The sequence below is a fragment of the Saccopteryx bilineata genome, chromosome 4 (assembly GCF_036850765.1).
Source record: "Saccopteryx bilineata isolate mSacBil1 chromosome 4, mSacBil1_pri_phased_curated, whole genome shotgun sequence".
NCBI lineage: Eukaryota > Metazoa > Chordata > Mammalia > Chiroptera > Emballonuridae > Saccopteryx > Saccopteryx bilineata.
In genome coordinates, this window is record NC_089493.1 from 24870822 (window position 1) to 24888570 (window position 17749).

General features: G+C 51.8%; 1 protein-coding gene and 1 long non-coding RNA gene across 2 annotated transcripts; both read left to right on the top strand.

Annotated features, from left to right (window-relative positions):
* Nucleotides 1-8893: 8893 nt before the first annotated feature.
* On the top strand, nt 8894-10633 carry LOC136336600 (uncharacterized). The gene is made up of 2 exons (XR_010731478.1): nt 8894-9020; nt 9671-10633. It is a non-coding gene; the product is annotated as an uncharacterized lncRNA (long non-coding RNA).
* Nucleotides 10634-12878: 2245 nt separating this feature from the next.
* Nucleotides 12879-17465, top strand: IRF2BPL (interferon regulatory factor 2 binding protein like). The gene has a single exon (XM_066278422.1). It carries the CDS (start codon nt 14279-14281, stop codon nt 16622-16624), a length of 2346 nt encoding a protein of 781 aa, XP_066134519.1. The 5' UTR covers nt 12879-14278; the 3' UTR covers nt 16625-17465.
* The last annotated feature ends 284 nt before the right edge of the window (nt 17466-17749 follow it).

Sequence of the window (17749 nt, forward strand, 5' to 3'; positions counted from 1 at the left end):
TCGGGACCTGGTGCGGAGAGGCCGCCCCACCGACGCCCCTCTGTTGTCTGCCTGCTGTAACAGGGCAAAGCGTGGGCAGTGTCAAGGCTGTTTGGAATCTCGGGGCTTGCCTCCATCTGGGAAAGCACTCAAGAGCCCCAAAATGGCTTTTGCAAATCTTCCCATTTGGAAGAGGAAGGCTGAAAAAAAAAAAAGAGAGAACTTTTGAAGCCAACAAATAAGCAAATACCACAAGGACATGGAGAGAGAGAGAGAGAGAGAAAGGGTAGTGTCTGAAATGTGAACATAGGCATCGCCTTCTGGGGGAATGGGCTGCTCTTGGCATGGTTAAAATGGAAAAATCATACATCCGTGCTCTGTGCAGCCAGCTCTGCAGATAGATTCTTTATCTCTGGACCCTGATAATACAAGGTTCCTCATGATCTGCTTTGTTCTTCCAGCTTAAAACTGTCACCAGAAGCCCTGGATGAAAAACACAGCCTCTGATTCATGCACACAGTCAGGAAACATCCCTTACTCAGTACAGAAACATGTCGGTCAACCTGGGAAAGGAATCACCACCACAAAATATGCTCTGGCTTGCCAAAGCTCAGGAGCTTCGAGAGCCAAAAACCCAGCTGCCTGGATTGTCTGGGGGAAGGTGCAGGCTGAGGCAGGGGATGGGAGGAGAAAGAGGGGCTTTCTGAATTACTTGATTTCTGCCTCCAATTCTGTCCTCTTTGATTCCAAGCCAAACCCTCCTCTAAATATCTCAGGGGCCAATTGATCCTAAAAATCGCATTGTACGCCCCTTCCAGCTCTGCGCCTGCTGGCGAGGTGAAGCAGATGGCTTTTATCGATAAATGTATTTATTTGTAAGGGGCTACTTGAAGTCAGGAAATGCCAGCAAGACAGAGTGTGCATGGCTCTGGCCAGAATTGCCGTGACAATCATAAGCAGACACCAAGAGAGAGTCCGGGTAAAAGAAATTGCAGCTAAGCCCCAGGAACCTGGGGAATTTTCAGTCTTTCTCCCATCTGGCCTCCATGTTAGCTGTGCCCTTACGAAGAAACACCTCATTTGGTTCGACATTCTGTGGTATTCAAAGGTTTGTGTGAGCTATGTAGCTCCCGCTTTCTCAAAAGGGGTTCATAAACCAAACAGGCCTATGATTTGGATCTCATCCTGAGGCCCTCATTATACAGACAGACACAAACAGAAATTCCCACTGCCCTAGAGCCCAGCACATAAAGTCCTCTTTAATAAACATCCACCATTTTTCAGTGGAACAGCCTCAAGGTGTTAAAAGTACATAAAGGTCTGAAAACTGAAACCCTAGATAAACAGTGCACCGAATTATATTTAGCAGAAAATATTGAAAGCCACAGGAAAAATATGTTCTCTTCCTGGGATGTTAACAAAGGTTTAGGTTCAGGAAACTTTCAGGAAATAGAGAGTTGGGTTGAGAAGGAATACTGCTCAATGTAAATAAATCACTAAACCTCTTTGGCCTCCACGGGCCTTGGCTAGAATGGAGTATTTCATTTTTTTCTCCATTAAACAGGCCACCCGGAGAGTTGGCATTATAGACCTGAACATATAACAAATCTGAATGTGCTATTTTGTTTCTGTACATTGAATCAGATTGTGTTTCAAATAGCACCTTGTGCAAACTGGGGAGCCGGCCATCCAGACAGGCGGGTGCACCCTTACGCTCAGCATAAATGATAGACCTGCTTCACCTCAGCTCACCCAGTGTCTTGTCTCCGACAGAAATATACCCTCTCTTGTTGTTGCCCAGGGTGATGTCATGCTCATTCTAAAGCCCGAGGTTCTAAAGGACCCGGTTGCCTCTACTGCAATAAGATGCCTCAGAAAGACCCATATTCCCTGCGGTCTCAGGGCAGGGAGAGAGAGAACAAGGAAAGGACAGGCAGTCACTCTCCCTAAGATGGATGCTGCATGATGTAAGTGGCTGGCTAAAATATCTGGCATCCTTGCAGTTCTAAGTTGCCAGCAAAATATTATTAAAAAGATAAAATACGCGCAAACTGTGCAGAATGTAGGGCTGCTGTGTTTACATCCGGGTTTTGATGACTCAAAAACTTACACTTGGACTTGCTGAAAAGCTCTATTAAAAACACAGCTTTGTGAAAGCCCCTAGGGAGCAGGAAGCAGGGCTGGGGATGTGTGTGATTGTTTGGGTCTGGGGATGAGGGTTTTGGTGACCTGCCCAAGAAGGGTGCTTAGCCCTGTGGTCCTTGCTGGCCCGTAAGACTAGGGCAATGATTAAAGGTTAACCTCCTCTCCGCTTAGGAACCAGGGAGAGGAGGGTTAACCTTTTTCCAGAACATTTATTTCACCATCTCACTGACTAGAAGGAGGAGGGGCGGGAGGGAGAGCGAGAGCCTGCCGCGCTGAGAGGCTGTGGATCACAAGGCCATTCTGATAGCCTCCTGTCCCCATGGCAACTGCAACGGCATTTATCAGTTCCTTCTGCGCACAGGCACAGCAAATCTGCATTGCACATGGCAGGCTTCCAGCATTTCAAATGAAAGAGCACTTTGAACGGCTGCCAAGTTTGGAAGGAGCAGAACTGTCAGGGCTGCTTAAAACTGGCAGTTTATACTGGGGAGGCTTTCGCTTCCCAGAATCCTCCGGGCCTGGCGAGCTGCCAAGTACTTAGCGGAAGCTAAAAAGTAACTCACTCCCCTCCCTTCTCTCTCCCCCTCCCTTCCCTGTGCTCACGCTACCCGCACTCCCCACCCCACACACACACCACCGCGCCATTCACTGCAGTGCTCTCAAAAATTTCCACATGTCCTGTGTCACCAGTGCAGACTGTACAATGAAAACCAGAACGCAGTTCTGCTCGCGACCCGGCTTTTATTAATTGGGGCGGGGTGGGGGGCAGGTTGGAATCTGACACTGACAGCCAGGGCGCTGGGTCTCCGCTGTACCTGCCATAAGCACTGTGTGTGAACCTGTGTGTGTGTGTGTGTGTGTGTGTGCGCGCGCGCGCGCGCGAGCATACCTTGCAGCCTTAAAAATACATTAATAAAAATAAAAGTAAAAGGAGCTTCAGAACTGTAGACACCCCGAGTACGAGGGTCGCTAGCAGGGTGGATTTCGGATGGGTGTTTTGGAGCTTAATTTAGGATGGGGAATGGAGGTCATGCATGCAGTGTGGTTCAGATCCAGCATTTCCAAGAGCCTTGGGGGAAAGGGTTGTTTTTGAGACTCCAGCCAGTTTCTGGAGCTTTTCTTAAATCTCTCCGGTGTCCTGCTGAAAGCTCTGAGGCCACTGATGGGGAGGGACGCTGAAGATGGTTTACAAACGAAAGTTTACCAGTTAAGTTCTGACTGTCACACTCAAGCACAGGTCAGAGAATAAGGGCCTCTCCTAGCAGAAACTGGAAATTGGCATAGTGTTCACTGTGCTGAAAATTAAAAAAAAAAAAAATCTACACTGAGATCAAGGGCCCCGGCTTTATTTTCCAGCACAAATAGAACAAAAATTGTCTGCCGCTTAGGCAGTTGGATAGAGTTCAGGAAAACTATGTCTGGCATTAATTCCAAAGTGGAGGTTTTGGTTCAAGCGAGGCCCATTAATTTCAGTAAACTGTTTTCACTAGTCCAGACCCTGCTGTGCAAGAACTATTTATTACCTTTTGCTAACCTGATGTCTGCAGAGTTGTAAAGCAAAGGGGGGAAAAAATCCAGAATGAACATATCTATATCTCAGATCAAATGGGTTTTGCACCTTCCCTTTGGGGCCATGTTTTATGGGGCATTTTCTATCCCTGGTTTTTCTTTATCAGCCCCCGTTTTGTTTTAAATCCATCTTGCAATGAATTAGAGAAGAAAAATCCAGGTGGAGAGGAAACTGGCAAGAGCAAATACCTGTCTCCGGCATCCTTCATAGGGCACCTCCCAGACACAGGAATGTTTCGTATGCCTGTCCCTGGCTTCCAGGCTGCAGGTCCAATGCAGAAGCCCTGACATGATTCACCCTGACGATCAGTTCTAAAATACACCAAGACAGTCCATTTTGGCATTTGTTCTCCCTTAGGAATTTTACTAGCTGCCTTAGAAAAGCACATAAATTGCTTCCCCCTCCCTCTCTTTTTTCCATGCCTTGTCTCTTCATCCCCACTCCCCCCTCCATTCCATCTTGATGTCATTTCAAAGGGAAGGATGAAAAGGGGGGATTTGTCAGGCGGTCAGGTTTGTGAATGTGTCTTTCTAGCCCTCAACACACACACACACACACACACACACACACACACACACACACACACACACAACCAGTTGAGAATGAGAATGTTAATCAGAATTAAAAACCAGTCTGCATTATTAAAGCATCAAACATGAAGACTTAGAGGAAGGGGAGGACGGGGTTGGGGGGTGGAGGTAGAGGAGTAGAGGGAATGGGAATGAAATATAATTCAGTCCTCTGCCTGACTTACTAAAAGAAAGGAAGGGAAAGGTAACACCAATTTGGTCAGCTTGTCAAATGTCAGAATTATTGGTCTTTCCTTTTAACTACCCCTTCAGCTGCCCCCCTCCGCCCCGCCCCAACACAGCCAAGTTTTGTGCCTTTCCCAACTGTGATTAATCTCTGGCACAGGCTAAAAACAGGAGTAGGTTTCTTGGCTGCCCGTTCTGATAAACAATCTGTTCTTGGGAAGAGTAGGTGAAGGGGGCGAAAGGGCGGGGGGGGGGGGGGGTAATCTGCGGGCGTGGTGGGGGAGGGAAAGAAGAGGGAGGTGCCCGAGGCCGGCCCAGCTAACCCCTGCCCGCCCTCCCGGAAAATGCAAGAAGTGCCCTTCCTTTGGAGCGCGTGGTTTGGGGTGGGTCAGGTTTCCTGCCCTTAAGAATGTGAGCAGACACTGGAGCCATTCTTGCTGCCAGTTCACAACGTCCAGGAAACGTCTGAGGGACAACGAGGGCTGGGGGAGGGAAAAGAAAGGGGAGGGGAAGGAGGAGAGAGGAGCCCGCGTTCCGGATGCTTCGGACCCTTTTCTTGGCGTAGCAGACCACCGGCTCCTGTGCACAGAGACTGCGGGCGGGGGTGGGGGGGCCGAGGCAACCGCGAGGAAGGCAGGGTGGGACGGCCGTGTTAGGAAGCATTGGAAAGCGGAGCTGGGAAAGCCAGAAGATGTTCAAAACAAAAGGAGGGACTAACTTGCGGCATCGGAGGTCACTGGTATCCAAATTTTGTAGGCAAGAAAGCTGGCTGTGGATTTTGCAGTGGGTTTATATTGTGGGCAGCCAGGCGGAAAGCAGTATGAGAAAATGTGGAGGGGAGAGTCTACGGTTGAAGGGAAATCAGTGCCGAGAAAGCTGTGCCTGGCTGGGAAGTGTCACCAAGGACACTGCAGTGTCACCGAATAAAAGATGAATAATCAGCTACCTTTTAGGAAAGGAATATAAAGATTTTAATAGAGGCGAGAACCCCGCTTTTTTTCAGCCTGAAGAGCAATTCCATTTCTCACCTGCTTCTCCTTCCCAGCCCAACACACACACACACACACACACACACACACACACACACACACCCTTCTCTACCTTGCATCCAAGAAGCCTAGTGGAGGCTCTTTCTTTCCCTTGGATTTAATTATGTGAAAATGCTGAACAAAAACCTATAATTACATACACCCTTAGTCCCTGCCACTCAGGCGAAGCACACTTCCTGCCTAGTTTTGTTTTTTACAGAAGAGGTCATTGCCTCTTTTCTTTCTAAATTGACCAAAACAAAAAAGTAAAAGCCCCAAATAAATCTAACTGTTCCAAGCTTCAGGACCATCAGGGATTTGGGGACCGAAAGTCCTGTGTCTCTAGGAGGGATGAGAAGACGACAGCCTAACCTTGCTATTGTCTCACTTAGCTCTTAGGTCTTGGGTAGTCACTGCTTCTTTGTCAGCCTAGAAGAACCAAGATGCTAGGCTGGCGACCTGAGGAAGAAACCTACCAAGAGCAAGATGAAGAGTGTTGACAGGTGGCCCTGGCCGGTTGGCTCAGCGGTAGAGCATCGGCCTGGCGTGCGGGGGACCCGGGTTCGATTCCTGGCCAGGGCACATAGGAGAAGCACCCATTTGCTTTTCCACACCCCCCCCTCCTTCCTCTCTGTCTCTCTCTTCCCCTCCTGCAGCCAAGGCTCCAATGGAGCAAAGATGGCCCGGGCGCTGGGGATAGCTCCTTGGCCTCTGCCCCTGGCGCTAGAGTGGCTCTGGTCTCGGCAGAGCGACGCCCCGGAAGGGCAGAGCATCGCCCTGGTGGGCGTGCCGGGTGAATCCCGGTCGGGCGCATGCGGGAGTCTGTCTGACTGTCTCTCCCCGTTTCCAGCTTCAGAAAAATACAAAAAAAAAAAAAAAAAGAGTGTTGACAGGCTTTAGCATCAGCCCTCACTGTCCAGCTGTTTTATTCCCTAGAAGAGCTTAGTTCTGGAAAAAGTTCTTGCTAATGGCTCTCCTTTCTAAAGCCCTAGGCATTAACGTACAGTAAGCCCCTGAAGTAGAGAAATGATTTTAATATCAACACTTGACAGGTGAGGAAACTAAGGCCCAGAGAAAATGAACAGATTGCTCTAAGTCAGTCATGTGGCTGATGGGAGTGTTGAACAAGCATTGGCCTCAAGTGACTTTTTGGGTTATTGCATCAGGAAACTAGCATCAGGACACTAGGACACTTAGGAGGAAATGGAAGCTTTTAGATTTGGGGTTAGAGCTAATCTGGTTTAGTTGATCATTAAATCCCTAGGACTGAGAAAGTGCTCTCCAGTGAAGAGTTGAGTAACTGAATGAATGGTAAGTGAAAAGGCACAAATTAAGGAGTTGGGCATGGAAACCCATCAGGCTATCTGGCAGCCAGGTTTCAGCTTTGAAACAAAACGTATGTGATGAGAATAGTTTCACACCCACTAGGGACACATCAGACTTGGGTCCTCTCGGTCTGGCCAGAGAGGGAAATTCAGGTTTAAGCATGATGGTCCTCTAGATGAGTCAGGACGCTCCCTCGATTTCTAGCTCCAATGATAGGTAGGCCAGGTTTGACTGTCAGGGTTACAGGCTTCCCCTAGGCTAGAAATGCATTGAGGGCAGCAGCCTGCCATATTCCTCAAGTGGCCTTCAGCTTAAGTGTAGGCCTGTACATACTGGGTGCATGTGCGCACAGTAGGTGTGACCTGAATTAGGGGAGAACAAAGGGCTGTTAACTTGTGTGATATGATCTGTGGGTTTGGAGGAGAGTCTCCCTCCACCATAAAATGCACCCTGTCCACTTTCCTTCCACCCCTTCATCATCCGGCCTGGCGTTCTCCTCAGGTGTGGACATTTAAAATGCAGCCTTCCCCAGTAGGGGCAACTCACTAAAGCGTTTAAATATTTCAGTGTGTTCTGGAGCTTCAGATTTTCCTGCATCACCTCTGTCTAGAGCCAGCACATATATATATATATGTGTGTGTGTGTGTGTGTGTGTATATATGTGTGTGTGTGTGTGTGTGTGTGTGTGTATATATATATATATATATATATATATATATATATATATATATATATATAAAATCCAGAAAGAGAAGGAGAAATCCCAGGGGAAACCAGGGAAGTATGGCTACACAATTTTGCTCAAAGCTAAAGTATGGTTGATTTTAACTCCAAAGTAACTGGTGCTAATTTGTGCATAATCTTGCATCTGTTGGGACAGTACTGGCATTCTTAATCTGCAAACTCCCCCGTAGGGAGAGCTGTTTGACTTTCTTGCCATTTCTTAGAGGCACCTGGGGACCCCACTGCCACCGCCACCACCACCACTACCACCACCACCACCACCACCACCACCAAAGAAAAACGCCAGTGGCCCTGGCCGGTTGGCTCAGCGGTAGAGCGTCGGCTTGGCGTGCGGGGGACCCGGGTTCGGTTCCCGGCCAGGGCACATAGGAGAAGCACCCATTTGCTTCTCCACCCCCACCCCCTCCTTCCTCTCTGTCTCTCTCTTCCCCTCCCGCAGCCAAGGCTCCATTGGAGCAAAAATGATGGCCCGGGCGCTGGGGATGGCTCCTTGGCCTCTGCCCCAGGCGCTAGAGTGGCTCTGGTCGCAAAAGAGCGACGCCCCGGAGGGGCAGAGCATCGCCCCCTGGTGGGCAGAGCATCGCCCCTGATGGGCGTGCCGGGTGGATCCGGGTTGGGCACATGCGGGAGTCTGTCTGACTGTCTCTCCCCGTTTCCAGCTTCAGAAAAATACAAAACAAACAAACAAACAAACAAACAAAAAAAAAAAAACAAAAAAAAAAAAAGAAAAACGCCAGGAATTGGGTAGGTAGAAGAAAGAGTGCTGGGTTTAGAGCCAGGGAACCTGGTTTCCAGTAATTGTTGACCAGCTCTGGATCTGCTTTCCTTACCTATATAGGAAGGTGATGAAAGTAACACCTACCTCACAGGGCTGCTGTGGGGATTGGTGAGATAATGTCTGGGAATGCACTTCAGAGCCCTAGACAAATGCTGGTCATTATATTGTTCATGATCATCTCTTACATTTGATTAAGTGATTTATAATACTGTTATCTTTCACACAGGCCAATGAGGCAGGCAAAGGAGGCAGTGCAATTATTCCCATTTTACAGACTAAGAAACGGAAAGTTCAAGGGGTTTATTTGCTCAAGGTCAAACTGCTATTTAGGGTCTTAGGGTCAGCCAAGTCCAAGTTGAACAAGGTAATGTAAATATGTACCCAGTGCTAAGTGCCCTCCCTTCCTCCCTTTCTCTTGAGTTTCGGGTTGAACTGCCCAGCTCAGGCAAGTAAAAATATTTGGAGATCTTGGCCCGTCCACCCCAACCAGTGAGTGACGGCAGTGATGGCTGCCTGTCTGTATCAGACTTGACCTGGGGGCAGCGAGGCTGCAGAGAAGCCCCGCCTTCTGGCGGCCCCAGCAGGAAAGCGCTGGCGGCGACTGGTCTCAGTAGCTGGACGGTGGAAATCCCCAGCTCTGATGCCGGCTGGTGGGAACCCAGTGGCATTCCTGTTCCCTGCTGAGGCCCATGCGCGTGAGTGCGGGGTGGAGGGTCCCGGGGTAGGCGCACCTGTGGCCTTGACAGCCCTTGCCAGGCTCTCCGCCCATTCTCGCACTCCAAGCCCTCCTGCCCAGCTACCCCCCTTCTTGGGGTGTGGGTGTTTGTTTTAACCCAACCGGGTCAGTGAATAGCACCCTTGTCTGGCGCTTCCCCCTTTTTTCATCTAGGCCTGATCCCTAGGAGGCTTATTCCAGGGTTCTTTTATTTTTGGACCTAAAAAAAAAAAAAATCAGCTTTTGCTGAGGACAGCGCTGGGCTCCCCCGTGCCCTGGCAAGCTGGCAAGGAAAGGAAGCGGGGAGGAGGCAGGAACCAGACGCGACCCCCCCCCCCCCCCCCCCGCCTTCTTCCCTTCCCTGCTCTCCGCCCCTTCAGGAAGAAGGCAGTCAGAGATCTGATCACTCGCTGAGACCGCTGTGCCAGCACCAACCACTAGGTCCTCCTTTTCCTTCCACCCAATTTTGATCGGAGCGCCCCAGGCTGGGCAGGTCTTGGCGGGCGGTGCAGTCTTCCCTTCCCCGGGGGTTCTTAGCGAATCACGTCGTTCCTGGGATTTCACGGTCGAGTGGCTCTTGCGTAACCCTATGCCCTGGCCTAAGCTAATACTTTTTTATTTTTAATACAGAATTAATCCTTTAGGAAACAGCAAATACTTCCGTCTCGGAACAAGCCCGGGAGTAAATGTGTAAATTACCGTGCTGACTCGATTCCCTCACCCCTACATCCTGCGGAGGGGCAGGGTGGGGGTGGGTGTCCTGGCACTAGGGGATGGGGGCCCTTGGAGAGGCCAGAGGAGCGCCCAACCCAGACGTTTGTTTTCATCTACTGAGAAGCAGCTCTAGCGGCCGAAGAAGCGGCTCCTGCTAATGGCAGGGCTGCGTGTTACCAAAAAAGGGCTTTCTTTTGCCCCAGTGCTTGGCTGCGCGCGCGTTGCAGCGGGGGTGACGCGAGGTTCAGCCCAGGCCTCCTCGAAGACCCAGCCAGCTGGCTGCAAGCATGCCAGGCCGAAGAGTCCCCCCGCCCGACCCATCTCTGCCATGAACCAGCGGGGGCGGGAGCAGGAGAAAGACTGCAGGGAGATTCGAAGTTGCACTGCGACCTTCTCACCTCTAACGTTGGGCTGTGGCTTCTGGAAAGGCCAAGTGGAGAGCTGACCTTGTGTTCCAGTTAAGAGCGGGGTTCTCTGATGGTGCCAGCTCAGATGGCAAGCTGGGGGAGACAGCAACCATAACGAACTTCAAGGAGGACTGCAGGCATTTCCTCTTGTGCCTGGTTGAGCCTGGCTCTGCTGGGCTCCCAGACCACACCGCCAGATTGTCCCTCTGTCTCCACCCGGTGTTAGGTTGAACCCCCCAGTTCTCTCACTGAGCAGTTCCTTCCCACTGTGGACGCAGTACTGTCATATGGGATTTTCCTTCAGGGAAAATCTATCTCCAGAACATCGATGTTCTTGCTTTTCACAATCCCCTACACAGACCATCTCAGACAGCAGCAGCAACTTATCACCATAACTGATGATTATTTTTTGAGGGCAGGAAGGGTATCAAGAGAGCTATGCTTTTTAAATTAAAGAATTAGAAGACTGTAATGGAAGTTTGTTTAAATGCATGTTTATTTCTAACTCAGCGTATCTTCTTTAGTAACAAGGAAGACAGAGACAGACATGGAGATGGAGACATATGTGTACGCATACCAAACATAACACTATGACAGAATCCAACTTGCTTTCTCTAGCAGAGGGTTGGGGCTAACTTGCTAGTCCTCAGTATTTTTGGTTTACTAAAGGGCTGGACTGGATAAATATTAATGTAAAGAAATAGGCAAACCAGCCTAGCCAAAGCAAAGAGGCCTGCGTTTTGGGCTGATGGGGTTGTCACTCTATTTCCCAGCCCCATGTTTTGATTCAGTCCAGGGTAGCTTGGTGTGGGGAGGGTTGAAGTCTGGAAGGGTGAGGCAAGGTTCCTGGAGCAGGCTCTTTACAGAGGAATCACTGCCCAGAGTCAGCCAGGCCAGGGAAAGTTTATTATTGTTGGGGAGTGCACAGTGAGCTCACTGTTTTGCAAAAACAGAATTCTGGCTGCATTGAGATGAAAGAGGGGCCCCCTAGGGCTCTTCCTTTCCCCTTTCTTCCTATCCTTAAAACTCCCCTTCTTTTTCACCTAGGGCCCCAGAATGAGTGGGAGATTGGGTGCTAGGGAGTGCTGGATAGGGGAATAGGCTCTGAAGGTCAAGTGTCAAAATAAAAATAAATACTTCTTATTGCTTCAACTGAACTTTATTACAATTAGTAGTAATAGCAAGAATAATGCTCCTTACAGTTTATGCAATTTACAAAGTTAACTAGCAATAGTACTAACATTAATATCAATACTAATAATAACCAACACTTCATGACAACGTCCTGTGAACCTGACACTGTGCTTTGCATACTCTACAGTGTATTTATGTTACAGTCTGTGGCAGTGGCAGATTCACAACTACTGTATATGAAAGAACTCAGTGGCACAATCTGTTTGGAAAAGGAGGATGGGGGTTGATTATGAAAGTATATTTATATAGTACTTTAAAGACATACATAGTATGGAACAAAGAATGGGGGGCTGATGGTAATTTTGACTACCCCAAACCAATTCTGAGAACCCAAGCTTCTCAAAGCCACCTCTCAAATCAGATTTACTGGATTCAGATTTCAGCTCCATCTCTAATGGCCATGTGACCTTCGGTAAGTTATTTAAGTTCTTTACTTTCTGGGCCTGTAAAACAGAGTTAATAAGAGAATCAACCTTGTGGATAATATTGATGGTTTAATGATGAAGCAAGTAAACCACCTACCAGTATCTGGTTCACTGCAAGTCTCAGTGACTTACCTCCTATTATGACAAGAAACAAAATGAAATCTCACAGTCCTAATATGTTGGGAGCTATGATCCCATTCCACAGATATGAGGTTATATGAGGGCAAGTAAGTTGTTCAAGGTCATAAAGCCAGTAGAGCAGCTCCTCCAATAAAGGCCATCTTTCAAGGTCACTTCATTATAACACTGATGTTGATGAAATGCTGTAGGAACCTAACTCTCATTTATAACAATTAGTTTTGTTATAAAAATTGGTTTTGCTTAAGGTCATAGAAACTACTGATGATGTTAAACAAGGACTTGCTGTAAATGATAGGGAGTAAATTGCATCCTGGTCTGCTAGACTCCAGAACCTGAATTTCCATTATATTGTCTTCTTTTCTCCAGCCTTACACACGATTATCACAATTTTCATGAGGGAATAAAGCAAAGCGAGCAAACAAACCAGACCCAATACTTAGAAGAACCAGTTGAAATACTCCAACTAGAGCTATGACCAACATATCTGTCCTGCAATAAGCAATAATGATAAGCAGTGACCTTACAGTAGCAGAAAAGAAATCATCGCCTTGTGCAGCCTTCCAGGGTACTATGGAACGAGATCACAGCACCTGAGAAAGAACTTTGTAAATTGCGCTGTGCTTTACAAAGAGATATCAGTATTATTAAATGCTGCCCCTACCTCCTTTTATCAAACCCTTCAAAACCACTCACCTGTTTGGCTTCTCCAGCACCTCTCTCTCCCTGCCCCCCAACTGCAGCTGTGCGCAGCAGTTGACTGTTTTCCTTAAAGGCCTCCGGGTGCTCGTAGCTTCTTTAGACATTCAGCCAAAATTTTTAGACTGCGGCTGGGGGGAGGGGTAGCTCACCCTGAATTCATTTAGCTCCGTTGTTGAAGCCCAGGTTTCTAGACCAGGGTACAAAAACAAATCGAAAAGGCAGTTTCTGGAAGAATGGAAAACAGCTAATTTTGCAGGTGTGTCAGCATTAGTTGGTAGCGATGAATGTCACATTCATACGGGGGGGGGGGGGTAAAGTTGGATTGCAGATGAAATGTGTAATACCCTATAAGAATTCACAGCAAAATACTGAACCAGGACATTTAAATTCACTGCCCAAGGTTGGGTGGGAAGCGGGATCGGAAACGAGCTTGTGGTTTTTAAATGCGTTTTTACTTGGGAAAGCCGGGCGGGGAAAGGAAAGGTCAACGTCTGTTTAATTTCCACCCCCAGCCCTGGACTTCCAGCATTAGCTCGCCGGGCCTCAGCTGTTGTACACACACGGCGGAGGGGGAGGGGAGGGCGGAGGCGCGGAGGAGGGGCCGACTGGGAGGAATCTGGGCATCCTGCCGCGCATGCGCCTTTCCTGAGCAACAAGTGGGCTCCACAGACAGAGGAAGTGTAAAGGGGGGGTGGGGTGAAGAACTGGTGCAGAGCAGGGCGGTGACGTCAGCGCTCCGCCCGGGCGGCATCCCGCGCGGCCAAGCCGGGGACAGCGCGAGCCGCAGCGCGAGCGGGAGCGCCGAGTCGCGCCTCCGGAACGTAGAGTAACAATCACAACCCCACATTCCGGGCGAGTGCAAGCGGGAAGGGATGCGACCCGGGCCCAGGTGCCGCGTGAGCGCCCTGCAGCCAACGTGAGCGCCGCCAGCCGCGGCGGCCGCGGCGCCGGCCTGGCCTGGGGTCGGCGGGAGCCTGCGTGCGAGCGCTCCTCTCTGCTCTCGTGCGTCCTGGAAGCTGTGGCCGTGCAAACCCACCTGCCGCCAGCGGAACAGCCGACGCTGCGGAAGGGACAAGCTCCACTTTCGGCTACCACTCCTTCCCTTCCCCGGTCCTCCAGGGAAGCAGCGACTTCAGCAAGATTGGACCTGGGCACCGGGTGGCATTGAACCCTCTAGCCCTCGCCCTAGGCAGCCTGGCGGGGAGAGGACGCAGCTCGTAGGGGGACCCTCGGGGAAGAGGAAGAGCTAGCCCCTTTCGAGCTTTCACCCACCAGCTTCTCCGGGGAGGGGGCCAAGAGCAAACGGCGGTCAGCACCAGCCACCCTCGCCCCCTCCCCCTGGGCCTGGAGCTTCCACCCCGGGTCCGCGGCACCAGGAAGAAGGCGCCTGAGCTCCCCTCCCGACGAGACAGCCGCATTAGGAGGTGGGGGCGAAGAGCGGGCTGAATTCGTCCGCTACCGGGGCGGTGGAGCCCCTAAGGAGAGGCGCTGCGCCGGCGGTGGAGACTCGCGCTCCCTCCAGCTCCTGGGGCAGAACTTTCTCGCCCCCCCTTCCTCCCCCGCAGTCGGACTCCCTCCCCAGCCGGCCAGCCCTCCCGGAGGAGAAGGCGCCGCGGAGACAGCCCGGGCGGGGGCCTACCTTCTCCAGGACTGGCATCATGTCGGCGGCGCAGGTGTCCTCATCCCGGAGACAGTCTTGCTACCTGTGCGACCTGCCCCGTATGCCCTGGGCCATGATCTGGGACTTCTCGGAACCCGTATGCCGCGGTTGCGTAAACTACGAGGGCGCTGATCGCATCGAGTTCGTTATCGAGACCGCGCGCCAGCTGAAGCGGGCGCATGGCTGCTTCCAGGACGGCCGTTCCCCCGGGCCGCCGGCGCCTGTCGGGGTCAAGACGGTGGCCCTGTCGGCTAAGGAGGCGGCGGCAGCTGCAGCAGCGGCCGCGGCCGCGGCGCAGCAGCAGCAGCAACAGCAACAGCAGCCGCAGCAACAACAGCTCAACCACGTCGATGGTTCCAGCAAGCCTGCAGTGCTGGCGGCCCCGTCCGGCCTGGAACGCTACGGCCTGAGCGCAGCTGCCGCCGCCGCCGCCGCCGCCGCGGTGGAACAGCGCAGCCGCTTCGAGTACCCGCCACCACCGGTGAGCCTGGGAAGCAGCAGCCACGCTGCGCGGCTACCCAACGGTCTGGGGGGTCCAAACGGTTTCCCCAAGCCAGCACCGGAGGAGGGACCCCCGGAGCTGAACCGCCAGAGCCCCAACTCATCTTCAGCGGCGGCGGCATCGGTGGCGTCTCGGCGCGGGACGCACGGAGGGCTGGTGACGGGACTGCCCAACCCCGGGGGTGGTGGAGCCCCCCAGCTTACCGTGCCCCCCAACCTGCTGCCGCAGACGCTGCTTAACGGCCCAGCCACCGCCGCCGTGCTGCCCCCCCCGCCGCCCCACGGCCTGGGCAGCCGTGGACCCCCGACGCCCGCGCCCCCTGGAGCTCCCGGGGGCCCAGCTTGTCTCGGGGGCGCGACAGGCGTATCTGTCGCGTCTTCCTCGGCAACGTCTTCGACCTCGTCGTCGGTTGCCGAGGTGAGCGTGGGTGCTGGTGGCAAAAGGCCTGGTTCGGTGTCGAGCACCGACCAGGAGCGCGAGTTGAAGGAGAAGCAGCGTAACGCTGAGGCCCTGGCGGAACTGAGTGAGAGCCTGCGCAACCGCGCGGAGGAGTGGGCCAACAAGCCCAAGATGGTCCGTGACACGCTGCTCACGCTGGCTGGCTGCACGCCCTACGAGGTGCGCTTCAAAAAGGACCACTCGCTACTGGGCCGCGTTTTTGCCTTCGACGCTGTCTCCAAGCCCGGCATGGACTACGAGTTGAAGCTGTTCATTGAGTACCCCACGGGCTCAGGCAACGTGTACTCCAGCGCATCTGGGGTGGCTAAGCAGATGTATCAGGACTGTATGAAGGACTTCGGTCGGGGTCTCTCCTCCGGCTTCAAGTATCTCGAGTATGAGAAGAAGCACGGCTCTGGGGACTGGCGCTTACTTGGAGACCTGCTGCCCGAGGCCGTGCGCTTCTTCAAGGAGGGCGTGCCTGGCGCAGACATGCTGCCCCAGCCCTACCTGGATGCCAGCTGCCCCATGCTGCCCACGGCGCTGGTGAGTCTAAGTCGTGCTCCCAGCGCACCCCCGGGGACCGGGGCCCTACCGCCCGCCGCCCCCTCAGGCCGGGGTGCAGCCGCTAGCCTGCGCAAGAGGAAGGCGTCCCCCGAGCCTCCGGACTCCGCTGAGGGCGCCCTGAAGCTGGGTGAGGAGCAGCAGAGGCAGCAGTGGATGGCGAACCAGAGCGAGGCACTAAAGCTGACCATGTCGGCCGGGGGCTTTGCGGCGCCAGGGCATGCAGCTGGGGGTCCGCCCCCGCCTCCTCCACCCCTGGGACCTCATTCCAACCGGACCACCCCGCCTGAGTCAGCTCCTCAAAACGGTCCGTCCCCCATGGCTGCCCTCATGTCGGTGGCAGACACTCTGGGTACGGCGCACTCGCCCAAGGATGGCAGTTCGGTGCACTCCACCACTACGTCCGCGCGGCGCAACAGCAGCAGTCCAGTGTCGCCCGCCTCTGTGCCCGGGCAGCGCCGCTTGGCCTCACGGAACGGGGACCTGAATTTGCAGGTGGCGCCTCCGCCGCCTACCACCCACCCAGGCATGGACCAAGTGCACCCCCAAAACATTCCGGATTCCCCAATGGCCAACAGCGGGCCCCTGTGCTGTACCATTTGCCACGAACGTTTGGAGGACACGCATTTCGTTCAGTGCCCATCTGTCCCCAGCCACAAATTCTGCTTCCCTTGTTCAAGAGAGAGTATCAAGGCCCAGGGGGCCACCGGCGAGGTGTATTGCCCCAGTGGAGAGAAATGCCCCCTGGTTGGGTCGAATGTACCTTGGGCCTTCATGCAGGGCGAAATCGCGACGATCTTAGCTGGGGATGTTAAAGTGAAAAAGGAGAGAGACCCTTGAACCACAAGACAGCCACCTCCTTTGACCCAGACCAGCTCCTCTCCAATCCAGAAGTCCCCTCCCCCATCCACAAGGACCTTCCCTTCCCTTCCCTTCCCTCACCCCCAAGATGTAGAATTGTGAATATGACAAAACCGCAAAAAGTTAGTCTTATGTATAGACATTATTTTCGTCGTATGTTTCTATATTTTGAAACTAAGGTATGTAACTTCTTCATTTGAAGGATAAGCTGGTTTGTGTTAAGCGGTATAATATTGGTTGGGTCATTTGCATCATATTTGTTAGCATTTATTTGGTGGCAGAGTGTTTGCCTAGGTACAGAATTAATAGCCCTTAGCAACAACTGCTGCTGGTGTGTATTTTTGTAAATGTTATGTACTCTCTGAAAGAAAAAAAACACAAAAGAAAATGACTTTTTTTTTTCTTTTTTGCCAAGGCCAGTGTTGCTGCCTAAAAAAAAGAGATGATGCTATAGAATGGTGACAGCTTCTTTCTAAACAGCCCCAAGTGTTGAAAGTCTTCACTTTATTTTGTTTGTTGTTTTGTTTTTCTGTTTTGTTTGCAAAATGGTAAAGGGGATGTTGGGGGGGAGGTGGGGTGTTTTTTGTTGCAAGTTTGTGAGGGAAAATGTTTGGGTTTGTTTCTACTGACCTGAATGTGTTGGATCTTCACGTGTTGTTTTGTTTTTGCTTTATTGATGCACGGATGCTTTTGAACAGTAGAGCGAAATGCTAGACATGGAGAATCTGCTCTGTTTGTCCTTTATACATTTCTGTAGTTAACAGAACACTGTAATGTGCCTTGGAGCTTAGTAACTTGTAATAAATTCAATTGATATTAATTCTGCCCTGAGTCAGCAAGTGTGTTTTTCTAGGGGTAGACCACACCGTTCCAAAATAGGGGACACTCCTCCTACCTTCACCTAGGGCACAAATGCTGGTGCCTTTGAAAGGCCTCGGAGAGACAGCATCTGTAGAAAGCCCTGTGCTGGCTGACTGCCCCTCCGCCTTAGTACCAGGCTATTTACATTCACCTCTGGGGCAGGGACAGTTGCTGACTAAGCAATGTGTTTACTCTTCAGCATCTATATTTTCTTCTGGATGCACGGTACCCAGGCTGCAAATA